Below are 12,941 nucleotides of genomic sequence, written 5' to 3'. Positions count from 1 at the left end.
GGGACGATTTTTGCATGCGTTTATCGCCGACATTTAACGCCTCGTGACTAAACAAAGGGCGCCAATGTTAGTGTGCACACCAACGCGCAAAACACCAGGAGTAAAAGCGTCATTTTTTTAAAAAACGCCTCGGGTTCGTTTTTTTATTTTGACGCGGCGTAATATGTCTATAGTTTTGGCAAGCACGTAAATACTGTCTCTCTTCTTCTTCTGTGTGACAAGCGAGTGTCAGAAGCGTAAAGTGCCGCAGCACCACCTTGTGTACCGGGAGCGCATCTACTGAATGTGCACGTTCACTCGGCGCATCGCCGGTGGAAACTGCTTGGGTCTGAACACTCAAGACGCGCCGAAAAACGTCACGAAAAATGCTGGCGATAAGCGCGTGCGATATTCGTCCCGGTGTGTACAGGCCTTTAGCCTGGATGCCAGCCAAACTTAGCCCCGCCCACAACATTTGAGATCGGGAAGTTCGGTCAGGACTTGATCCATTGTGGAGCAACTATGCTCGAACCAGAGGTGTTCGGACCAATCAAATTGTCAGGGCGGGCTTTATACGATGATGGACAGATGATGAACTGTAATGTAATCATCCACGTCACCAAAGAGCGCTTGGGTTGAATTAGTTTACTAAACGGAGAACTTGTTCGCATATGCATTCACCTTTACTATTTCTCTCAAAAATGATGATCGTGTTGTACTCCGTGTATCCTTAAATTCTTTGTGTATCTCCGTGCATCTGTAAAATTAACAACACCGGCAAAGTTCGTTTACACTCATCTTCTTCTTCTACTTGCAGTGTGTGTGCAGTTGAGTTCTGTTGATAACTATGCATCGCTCAACACACGTCACTTTGCAACACACGTTACTCCATTGCTCTGATTGGTTGTAGGTCTATCCAATTGAGTGCTGAGGCATTTTCTTTCCTGGTTCGGTTGAAACATGCCCCATAATCACAGCCCAATGGAGAAGTATCAGACTTCCGGCTTCAAGTATGACGACGTCAGGCTATGAAGTTCTGAGGTTGTGTGCAATAACTGATGGGTAAGTTTCACTCTCCACTTCCTGTGAAGTGATATATCGATATATACAATTATTCCCTATGCTATTCGCAGTGCCCTTTCAGATTAAACACATATGGTATACAAGAAATCTCACCTAGGATAACCAGATTTCACCAGATTTTGCGGGGCACTATTGGGCAATTGAAACGCACTTAGTGTTTTCATAATATAAAGTTCCTCCTTTAAGACACTAAATTAAGACTCTCCACTGAGAGTGTCTGAGGTTGCTATCATGACAACGAGAACTGTGCTTTGTGGTTTGACACAAATGACAGAAGTGCAACATTAATCATTTCTTTTTTTTTAACACGCAAGCATGTGTGTCATGTCTGTGCGAGAATGTGTGACGTATTCTGTTAAATAAGGAAAATCCTGTGTATGAAAAGACCAGCACTGACAGCAGTGTGTTACAGACCCACTGAAGTGCCTTGAAACACACAGCATTATTCAATATGTTGATGCAATTTCCACTGAAACAGGAAGACAGGGCAGGACATATCGAACAGCTCCTCTCCTTATTGTCTCTAACCGTTTCTCCACCTAATCTCCTCCATATCGCTTTAAAATATAGCATTCATTGCAGAATTCAAATGGGTCAGATATGTTTTGTGGTCTGCGCCGACCTACGCAAATGATCCGCTTTGTGCTATCATGTCTCTGACCTGAGCAGACTGTGTGCACGCTTCGGTGGTTCACGTGACACTAACGTGAAGCCAGACTTCATCCATCCTAATGGAAAGCATATTTACACTGTCTGAACAGTTACCTATTCCCTATAGTGCACTATGTGCCATTCACTATATAGAAAATAGTAAATGAGTGAACAAGCGACTGATTTTAGCCACAGCTTCTGTGTCTATTTGGGGCGGGACACTTTAGATTCTAGAGAGAATTTGATTGGACAGAAAATCTGATGAGAGGCTTAAGTGCAGAGTGATGTCATTATAGTCATTGATCCATATTGGTGAAAGTGAGAGACAGTAAGTTTTGAATGCTTATATCTTCTAAATGCGAATTTTACTATTGTTTTGGAGCACACAAGCTTACAGAAAAAAAACCTTTGATTTCATGGGGACTTTAACCAAGGAGTCTTTCTGCTTAAGCGTTTAGTCATCAGAGAGACTATGCTTGTCAACTAGCTTCACGAGCTACATTGGCAGGTGAATGTCTTTGCTATGCTGGCTCACAAAACAAATTAAATAATAATCAGTGTTTTTGTCTTGTTTTCAAGTATCAATATCTGAACATCCTTTAAACAAGAAGATACTTTGTATAGTCTGTACAAGACGCAAATGAGCTGTTTAAACTAGAAGCGCAAAGCGAACGTTCTTTCAGTCTTTCATTTGTTCTGTTGTCACGCTTCTTGCTGAATTAACATTTTTTTTAAATAAGGGGGAGTTAAGACTAAGATTAAGACTGTCAAAAGATTAAGGCAAATTTGATTTCTCAAGTCATGACCCCTTTAAGGATGTTGGAATATTTTCTCTGATAACAAGACAAAAATATTGGTCGAGAATTTTTTTTTGCCATGTAGTACAACCAGGTTGTATTGGACATACAGAACATTGCTACTGGTTTGTCTAATAGTCTTGCTATACATTCTTCTCTAAGTTTTGCTTAACATCAGGTCACTATTTACCACTATAACTGGTTAAAGTTAAAACAGATGTTACGTTTTGGTGACATGGTGAGGAAAATGTTCCTACCTCTCCCATCATCCATCTCTTTGGTGGTTCTTCCTTTGGCTCCATGGCTCCAACTGCTGGTATGTTGGACTCCTCTTCCGGCCCACTCCGGTGCATCCTGTGCTCCATTTTCCTTCATCCATGGTGGTCCAAATCTCCGGGGGGTTCTCCGTGTTTCCTTAAACACCTTCCTTAGGAGCCCCAGACCATCAGAGGTAGAGCTCCCTCCACCTGTGCCGCCCCCACCTTCGGATATAAGTGGGTCACGGCCGCTTCCAGAGGCGCCAGTGGTGGAAGTATCGCTGGAGAAGCCGGAGTGGAGGAAAACAAGGCTGCCGGCGGTGAGGTAGAGGAGGATAAAGGTGAAAAAGCGTACTGGTTTACGCCGGAAATAGCGATGGATCTTCAGCAGCGTTCTGGCCATGATGGGCTCTCGAGCCACACGCATTGGCCTTTGATGTTGCACAGAAACATATAAAATTAGAGACAGCACCTTCCTAAAAAGGTCATTGTACTGCAAATCCCTTTGAACCACTAAAACGATTCCCTAACCATGACACAGTAGTTGTATAGGTGACAGTACTGATGTTTAACACAGTTTGTTCATCTGTCACGGACCTGAAGACACTTCCCCAGCTTTCCTTTGCAGCAGTATGCAGGAATGCGTCCGTGTGTCCGGTGTCTTTCTATGTCCTCGAAGAGGCAGCGACAGAAGAGAACGGTGCTACAGCAGAGGCCATGTTGTGAAAGACGAGTGGCAGTGAAGACTGAAAGATGATATTGCTGTGGCGACGCTTTCACTCCTGTTATCGGACTCTCGCTCTCCAGAGGCCTTGTTTCCCACCAAGCTGTCCGTCAATCAAAAGCAGCGCTGATTCATCCCTGACTCAGTGCTCACTCACAGACTGGAAAACATAAAATGACAGATACTGAACGAGAAGTAAATACTGATGAGGTCTCTGAGCAAAGAAAAGCACTATATCTGAAAGCGATTAAGGGCATAGAGCTAAAATTCAATAACACAGTGCAGCAGTATTACTCATGAACACCCAAACTATTAAACACAGAAGCGAGACTTTTAACTGCCCGGCTCTGCAGAGAGCAGAAATGTACCAACAAAAGCCTATACACATTTACGCAACAGCTACACTGAAAAAGACAGAGGCTGGTCATGTCTTAATTATGTCCAAAAGTTGTTTGGCTTGAGGATGTTTGTCTTTTTACAGATATTTCCAAATGACAAGGCTGCTATTTATAATTAAAATGTTCATCTTGTGCTTTAAAAAACATCTTTAGGGCATTAAAAGAGTAATTTAAAATGCATTTGTTCTTCTGTTGATCTCTTTGTTTCTCATAACAAAACTAGATCAAGGTTACATCAAGATCACATCTCATTAATTTGCTTCAAAGAATGAAACAACCAAAAAAAGTGTTTCACACAGAGGAAAAGAATCTTCAAAATGCATCGTTCAACATACAACATTTCAAAATGTTGCTTAGCACAGTATTAAGTAATAAGTAGCTTTCCAAACACTGCAGTTTTCCTAAATAAATAACTAAATAAATAAATCAAATATTTTAGTCTCGTTTTCCAGTAAAAAATATCTAAACATACTTAAAACAAGATCAATTCACTTGAGAGGGAAAAAATACAAAAGTAGCGTATTCAGATAATATATTTTAATACGTCTATTTCTCATACCTGGAAACCTGGAAACATCCCAACATCTTTAAAACAATGGTAGAGAAATCTACAAAATATATGAAGATTTATGCTAAAAACAAGCAAGGGGAAAATAAATTGCCATTTTGGTTTAACCATAAACCTCAGAAAAACAGTTAGATTTAAAAACAAGACTTTGTGTGTACTATTTGTGAATTCTGCTAAATATTTGTCTTGCTTAAATGATGTTTATACCTGACAATTTACTTGAGAAACAAAACTGCATAAGGTATTAAGACTTGTATTCAGAGAATATATCTTGAATACATGTTTATTTTTTAAATCCATTTGGAAAAGCTTGTACTATACATCTAAATGTAATCAAAAAGTGAGGTAAACACATTCGTTTAGGGTCCAATTCTCCCTATTAACTAGTTTGCTTATTAGCATGCACATTACAAGGACATTGGCTATTTATTAGTACTTATAAAGCACATATTATGCCTTATTCTGCATATTATACATCATACATACATTAGGAGTTAATTGAGGCAAAAGTTATAGTTAATCTAATCTAAAGTGTGACCAACAAGTCTTATTATCTGACACAATTTAGCTTTATGAGTAAATTAACTAGTTTAGATATTTTTACTATAAACAAGACAAAAAAAATGCAGTGAATAAATTGTAGAGCTAAACCAGATGGAAGTAGTCCATTCCCGTTCTCTCAAAGACCCCAGTGTCCACAGTGGGCAAAAACATTCAGGCAGAGTGTTTAAACAAGCAGTTATAATCAGCCTCATTCGGAGGGCAACGGAAATTTCCGTAGCTAACATCTCGCTACAGACTTTGCATGAATGTGCATGTGAGAGTGTGTGCGTGTGTTTGGGCATACAATGACCCAATATCACCGTTACCTGACCCTTGGGCTCCCACCTGCCGCAGTCAGAGCGGAGTCAGGCTGATGTTATCGTGACAACATTCTAAACCAGCAGCACACAGACTTCATTCAGCGTAGATATAGCTCAGTTCCTACAGAGAGGGGAGAAGAGAAGGGAAAGAGAGGGAAAATTCATTTAAATTCATGTTGCACACCAGGGTGTCAAGGATTTCACTAGTGTAAGCTCTTTATACTTTATTATTTTTTTTATTGCCCGAAGCAAATGTTTTTTAACTTTGTAGACCCAGGCTTTAAAAGTGCTTGTAAATGTGTTTTCTTGTGGTAAAACTCATAGACTTCTTGGAGACATATGGGCGTCTTTTAGTGACATAGTAAACAAGCAGTCAAGAGTGTAGACCAATTAAAATAAAGACACTAATAATAAACTATTAGACCTACGATCAAAGTCATTCAATATAAAGTACAATGTTAGGTTTTTACTGTAAATTATAAAACAGATACACTTGTAAAAAATAAAGATTTTCTCACTGTGAAATATTAATGGATCATGTTCATAGTTTAATATATGTTCATCATTTAATTACACTGATATCTGCACACCTCGTTATCATTTGGAGGACATTCTCAGGGTAGCATGATATTTCGAAATGGAAAAAAGTGGTTTGACCTCTACTTTGAGGTTTGACAGGACTGGAGTTCTTTGATGGATATTTTTTCACATTCACACCAAATAAGCCGAAAATGTTCAGTAAGAGAGACTCATGGGCAAACCATGTCAGAATTAATCTTGGCTGCTTGAGTTAAGGGCTATGACCTCAGGTTACAGTCCACAGGCTTTTCCATAAATACACACTCCATTACTGCTAGAGGGGGCAAGCCACTGCGCATCAGCACACATAGAGAGCCAAAGTGCCATTACAGGCCCTTCCTGCACATGCCCCATTGTAAATAAAAAAATACCACTGCTCTTGTGGGACCACCCACGCTGTCACTGTCGCATACAGACTGTAAACCTTCACCTTAACTCTGACTCTTTAAACAAGTGCAAAACCGCAGCAATTCCCATATATATATATATATATATATATATATATATAAATATATATATATATATATATATAGTTCTCAGTAAAAATAAATTTTTGAACCATACCGTTCTCCATCCGCGGTTCAGCATGCACTTGCACCGCGGTTCATCTCAAATCTGACGACGCATCATTTATTAAAATGCATCAATTAATCAAAAAACATGGACAAAACGGTCACTCTTTGTAAACTCTAAACATGACCAGTCATTTACGCCGTCATCACCTGGGTGTTGATAACGTGCGAGCTCAAGTGAGACAGCACACGTTATTATATGTTTAAACTTAACTAATTTAAGCCAATTTAAACATTAAAAAGCCAGAAGACACGAATGAGAATTATAGAGTTCTCTTTCAAGTCTTGCCCTCAAGACAAATTCACACAAAAATTATGTTAACGTGCCCATCTTGATGAGTATCCTAGCAGACATAGTCTGTTATGCCTTAAGTCAACTTATACAGTCGAGAAAGACAACACATGTGTACAGTATCAGTATTTGGGATCTGTGCATTTTGTCTTAAAGTGACAGCAGTCTTTACTGCTGTCTGTGCTTTAATGGTTTTCAAAACAACAAAAGACAAGGAAATCACTCACTGCTCTTCTTTGAATATCTTGATTGAATAATAAGGATTAATCTTTCATTTATACAGTCAAATATGCAACGTTATTGTACATTTGATTAGACCTATATGAAAAAGCTGAAAAGCACTGTTTATTTTATAAGTATGTTTTTGTATTTTCACTGTTGCTTGTATTTAGAAGGTTCGGTTTGTATCAGAGGCTTACGGTTTCACGGTGGATATACACACTACCATTTTGGGGTCAGTACTTTTTTTTTCAAGTTTTTTATTAATAATTTAATTCAGCAAAGATTGATTAAATTGAGAGTACAGCCTTTTACATTGTTACAAAAAATACAAATAAATCTGTTGAACTGAAGAATTTTGAAACATAATATCACAAGTTCCCACAAAATGACTAAGCAGCACAACCGTTTTCTCAGAAAAGTCTCTTGAGCAGAAAGTCAGCATATTAGAATGATTTCTGAAGGATAATGTGACACTGAAGACTAAAGTAATTATGCTGAAAATTCAGCTTTGCCATGGCAGGAATAAATCACATTATAAAATATATTTAAATACAAAAAAGTTATACAATAAATAAAACTGTACGGTTTTGAAAAACGTTAAACTGAAAATGTAGTTAAGTTAGCACCATTACCTTCAAAAACACTTTTATTTTATTTTAAACATAAAGAACATTTTTAGACCAGTGAGAAGTTTAAAATCCTTCACTTTTCCTGGATTCAAGCACTGGAAACAAGTGTAGTCTCAGAACTCTTTGTTTTCCCATTTGACTGATTGGGCAATAGAAGTAATAGAATCTCTGAGGTCAGGTGGGGAAAGACCATGGACTTTTCACACTCTCCACCAAAGCGGTTCACACGATGAGGAATTGTGTTTTGATGTTTGGTTCACATGCTAAACTGCCAGAAAATATCTGGGGGAAAAACTAGCCCATTATGTGTAAAAAAAAATCCACCCCAGAATCACAAAGACAAACATTTATAGTAAATTAAAGAAACATTTTCTTAAGGGAAACACAATTTTGATAAAGCAACAACAAATGTTTCTCATCATAAATTATGTAAGTGACTCTCTGCCCACATGTGATTGTGGTTAGGCCGCAGTTGCGGTTCTGCAAAAAAATACAGATGGATGTCAACAAATTGCCAAGAGATGTGGTTCTCTACCATTACAGGAGAGTGGGTGGGGTATATTTTGGTTTACATAGTTTGTTTTAATTGTCCATTTTAATATGAATTTTAATACTACATGGACATGAATGGACACATGCTGATTACTGGACTTTTTGCCTCGTGCATGATAAAACAGATGGAAAAAAAGTGTGTACTGGGAATCATGTTTTTTTTTCTTCTTCAAATATAGACAAAGTAACACTAATTTTACATACAGCACATTGAAAATTACATGAATATATGAGTGGCCAAGTGGATATAGTGTAGGGTACGTCTCCTGTCTGCATTAAATTAGCATGGACTGACCATCAGGCACAGAAAATAACATATTACTTGCATCACCTGACTGCTGCAGATTCATTTTGGCATAGATAGTGTTGGCATAGAAACGCATAAATCTGAGTCTGAGGACGTGAACACCTCTAGGTACAACATCACGGTTTGCCATCTCGTCTTTATTTTTTTATATTTTTATATTTTAATTTTTATATTTTTATTTTTATCTTATTTCCTATTTTTATCTTTTACTTGATTTATTTATAATTCTACTTATGTTAATACTTTTTATTCTAATTTTATTCTATTTCTATTTTAATTTCTTGTAACTGTTATTTGCACTGTCCATGGAGCGGACCTGTTTACATTTCACTGCCAGTTGTATATTGTGTATATAACTGTGTATGTGACAAATAAAACTCTTGAATCTTGAATCTTGTTTAACAGTTTAATTAAGAATGTATTAGATTATATTAGAACTATTAAACAAATATGGTAAACTAAGGAAGACAGAGAATGGGAGTGCTGTACGTTCAGGTGCTGGCATTCTCAGTGCTGTCGAAATAAAAGTCCCTCTTCCGACACATTGGACAAACAGAAAAAAGCCAAATATTGGATGATATATGGGCCTTGGCGAAATATCATTCTGCCACTACACCTCATTAAGTCAACACTCTTGAGTCTAGACTCATGGATGAGACTTTTGCAATGCACCACTCACATCCATTAGAAAACATCAACATTTACAGCTGTTGCTGTCATAAATCTTTCATTTTCCCCTATCAAACCTTCAAATGACAATAGGAAATTGTGATTGCTGAAATAAGCATCATGACACATGACAGAAGCTGATTCTTCAGCCTGAAAGAAGGGTGATTTAGTTATTTAGGATTTTTTTGAAGTAGAGATTGAAATTATACTGAGCACACATGAAAATATCTTTAGTTGAGTAAAAAAGCAGACATTCTCCAATCCCTGCCAATAGTTCAGAGCAGGACCTCGTGTAGTGTGTTAAAAAATGACAGCATCAGCATTTCCCCATTAAAGTGCCATGACCCCAGAACCACAGGGGCCCTTCTCTCTGCCTCTCTCTCACACTCTGCCTCCTCATGTTTTCTTTGTTCAGCAGCAATGGCTTTCACACCAGATTAGAGGTTGAATTCCACAGCTACCGTAATGATGTTTACATTAGAATCTACAGGCCTGCAGGCATCTTACCATCTTACCTGAGCATGTGTCAAGCTTTGACGAGCACTCACATTTGCAATGAATCTACTTGGCATTGCCTTTGTGTACTCAAACTCTGGTTTACTGTCACATTTTGACATATCAGACCATATTTTACTAACTATGTCAGTACGGTATATTTGATGTACCACAGATGGACCATACCTTTGCCTACGCAGGTGAAATTGTCAGCTCATCAGTAGAAATCAGTAGAAAACTACATTTTGTGCACATAATAAAAACATCCAAACATGATTTTATAAAAATAAATCCAGGTTCTTGAGCAGCTTGTTTGTTTTATACAGCATAAAAATAAATGCATTTAATGTTTAATGTGATTTCACCAAGTAAATTACAATGTGAAATTAATTTCCATTCACATACCAACTACAGACTACATTTTCCAGAGATAATCAGTATTATTCACTTCACCTGTCACTGGTTATAATGCTATACCTGATCAGTGTATACATCTTCGGAACGTGTAGGACCATAGAATGTTCATCCAATCATGGTATTCAATCCAAATGCAAAGACGTTATACTTGGAGCGGTTCGTGGCTTGAATTTATGCATTTCAATGACAACACTATCAACGGCAAAATAAATCTGCAGCAGTCAGGTGGTACAGGTCAGTGCTCTTTAAGTTGTTTATGCTCATTATTATTATTATGTTAGGTACTTTGAGATATGAGGTAGTTTAACACCGTCTCTTGTGACACTTTCATCTGCTCCCTGCTACATGTGTTCATGTGTTTTGAAGGAGGCGGGGCTTTGGGGAGCACGCTCAATGCTAGCTCACCATTGCTAGCCTCTCAGAAAATCACCTACCTTTAACATCATATCTCTAGACTGGATGAGTTCTCTATGGCTATAGCCGGTTTTAGGCACACAAAGGCTGCCTCACCCTGCCGTTTTCATGCGAGCCATTTTAATTAGAGGGATGTCTGATCTCTTAGCATGTGCCCGTTACTGGCTCTATGCCCAACTGCAATTAATTACTGGTGTGCCTGCTCAAATGATCTGGCAGCCAGATAACAATTTCTCAGTGAGATTCCACAGGGATTTCCTCTCCTCCGTTTGATCCTGCTACTGGGGTTTACACGCCACTTAAGGAAATTTTCTTGGGTGTAGCAGGTGAGAAAAGAAGTGGGTTATCTAAGCACTGAAGATCTCTTTGAGACTTCTTTGAAATCTTGACAAGTGAGTCTTTCCCCAATACCGTATACAGACTGCTGGTGCAGGGGCGCGGGAAGTGGGGGTGGTGCAGCACCCCCTGGTTTCAAAGGATTGCAAATGCAATGCAAATTTTTGTTCATTTACATTTATTCATTTTAGAATTGAATCATTTATTTGTAATAAACATTTTAAGTGGTCCATTAAAAAGTATTATTTATAAGTTGAATTATGTTTTTAAAACATACATGAGGTCATATTGTGACCGTTGCGGTGTGTGCATAGAAAGAGCGGTAATATTTCCTCCAGTGGAGAGAGAGCGCCTTTCTGGATATCCCATTCATTTCTGAAGCTCATTCCGCTCAGCACCGTGCGCTCAACCCAGAATGCCCTTTGTGACATGCTGGATCAAATATAGGCTATCTGAAATAGTTAGGGCTGCCCCTGACTAAAGGTTTTTCTTTTCTTCTTTCTAGTAGTTGTTCATTTAAGCCGTTGTTCACCCAGCGCCGCCGCCTCCATGTCATTGTCTGTTATAGGCTATTTGCTTATTATTTATTAAATCCGGGCAATTTGGTTGATAAAATATTTATTAAAATTAAGATACAATTTATACAAAATGAAATTCAATTTAAAGAAAGGCTTTCAACGAAACAAAAGTTATTGCAGTGTTATTTAACTTATTGAAGACCCCCGTCTTCTGACATAGGCTATTATGCATCTTATGTGTCCTGTTCACTTTTCAACGTACATTTAATAAAAAAAAAACATTATAATATTTAAACTGAAACTAAATACGTGTTTTAATGCTACAAGCAGTGTTGGGTGTAGCTAGTTACTAAGTAATTAGTTACTGTAATTTAATTACTTTTCCCTTGAAAAAGTAAAGAAAAGTAATTACTCTTATTTTTTCTGTAATTTAATTACAGTTACTTCTGATGTAATTGAACTAAATACTAAATACAATTATATATAATACAATGTAATTAACATCAACATTTAAAGTCTAACTTTAAAATGCATGTTTTTATGTATCCTTCTAACATTTGTTAGTTGGAAGTACCGAATCAGTGTTTACAAATGAGCGGAAGGAGGACCGTATCCACATATTCAAACGTATTTGCGCCTGCGTCTAGCGTTTTACGTGACGTCACGAGCGCGCATCACTGAACAGAAACAAGGCGAGCATTTGTGCTTATAAAACTTAAACTTTATTTATTTAAAAAAAATGGCAGATCGTTTCGCTAGATAAGACCCTTATTGATCGTCTGGTACCGTTTGATGTGGTTTAAAGCCCTTTTGAAGCTGTACTGAACCTCTCATTTGGACCTTGAACCGTTTGGGGTCTATTGACTTCCATTATATGGAGAAATATCCTGAAATGTTTTCATCAAAAATCTTCATTTCTTTTCGACTGAAGACATGGATATCTTGGATGACAAGGGGGTGAGTAAATTATAAGCAAAAGTTTATTTGAAAGTGAACTAATCCTTTAATACCACTAACAAGGCCCAAAAAAGCCTCACACTAACACGGTAGCATAACGAGGGTCCCTACATGCAAACCGAAGCATTGAGAACTTTGTAAGTGTACAAACAGTTTAATAAGAAGATACTTTATAAAGACAGCACATTACGCGTATACAGACAGGGAAAACAGTCTCGACAAAAAAATAATCTATGAAGTCGAAGTGAAATGTTTGATATTAATGCCTTTTAATATCAAACACGTCAAGCTCGTGATTTTCTTATGCGTCCATTCATTCGTCTCATCCTCATTATATAATGAAGAAACTTCTGTTCTGTCTCTTGCCAGATGTGATGCAGGGGAGCTTTGTAATTAATGTAAGTTTTTATTTTTTTATTTTAGCCTATGCAGTGCCACGTTTTCTTCACCACATTAAGACATCCTGTTATGTAGAAGACTTCTGGAATGTCTTCAGAGTTTTTCCTTATTGAAATTAATGTATTTTCACCAAATATCCTGTGTTGGAATTGACTTAGACAACACTTCCAACACTTAGACAAAGTAATGTGATAAAATGTCAACCCTGTTGACTGTGTTCTATTCTGCTTAATATATTTATGTTTTTAGTAATTTTTGTCTTT

The 12,941-nt window shown here is 37.6% G+C and overlaps 1 protein-coding gene across 4 annotated transcripts in view; it reads right to left on the bottom strand.

Annotated features, from left to right (window-relative positions):
* Nucleotides 1–12,941, bottom strand: part of wscd2 (WSC domain containing 2) — a 78,143-nt gene that overhangs the window by 30,164 nt on the left and 35,038 nt on the right. For all 4 annotated transcript variants that reach the window (XM_079815537.1, XM_079815539.1, XM_079815538.1 and 1 more), the window contains 2 exons: nt 5,327–5,441; nt 2,768–3,651 (listed from right to left, as the gene is read on the bottom strand). In XM_079815537.1, coding sequence (XP_079671663.1) covers nt 2,768–3,194 — 427 coding nt within the window. In that variant the 5' untranslated portion in view covers nt 3,195–3,651; nt 5,327–5,441. The remainder of the gene's footprint in view (nt 1–2,767; nt 3,652–5,326; nt 5,442–12,941) is intronic.

This window comes from Gobio gobio (assembly GCF_949357685.1).
Source record: "Gobio gobio genome assembly, chromosome: 4".
In the NCBI taxonomy this organism is placed as follows: domain Eukaryota; kingdom Metazoa; phylum Chordata; class Actinopteri; order Cypriniformes; family Gobionidae; genus Gobio; species Gobio gobio.
This window is presented reverse-complemented; position numbering and strand designations above follow the sequence as displayed.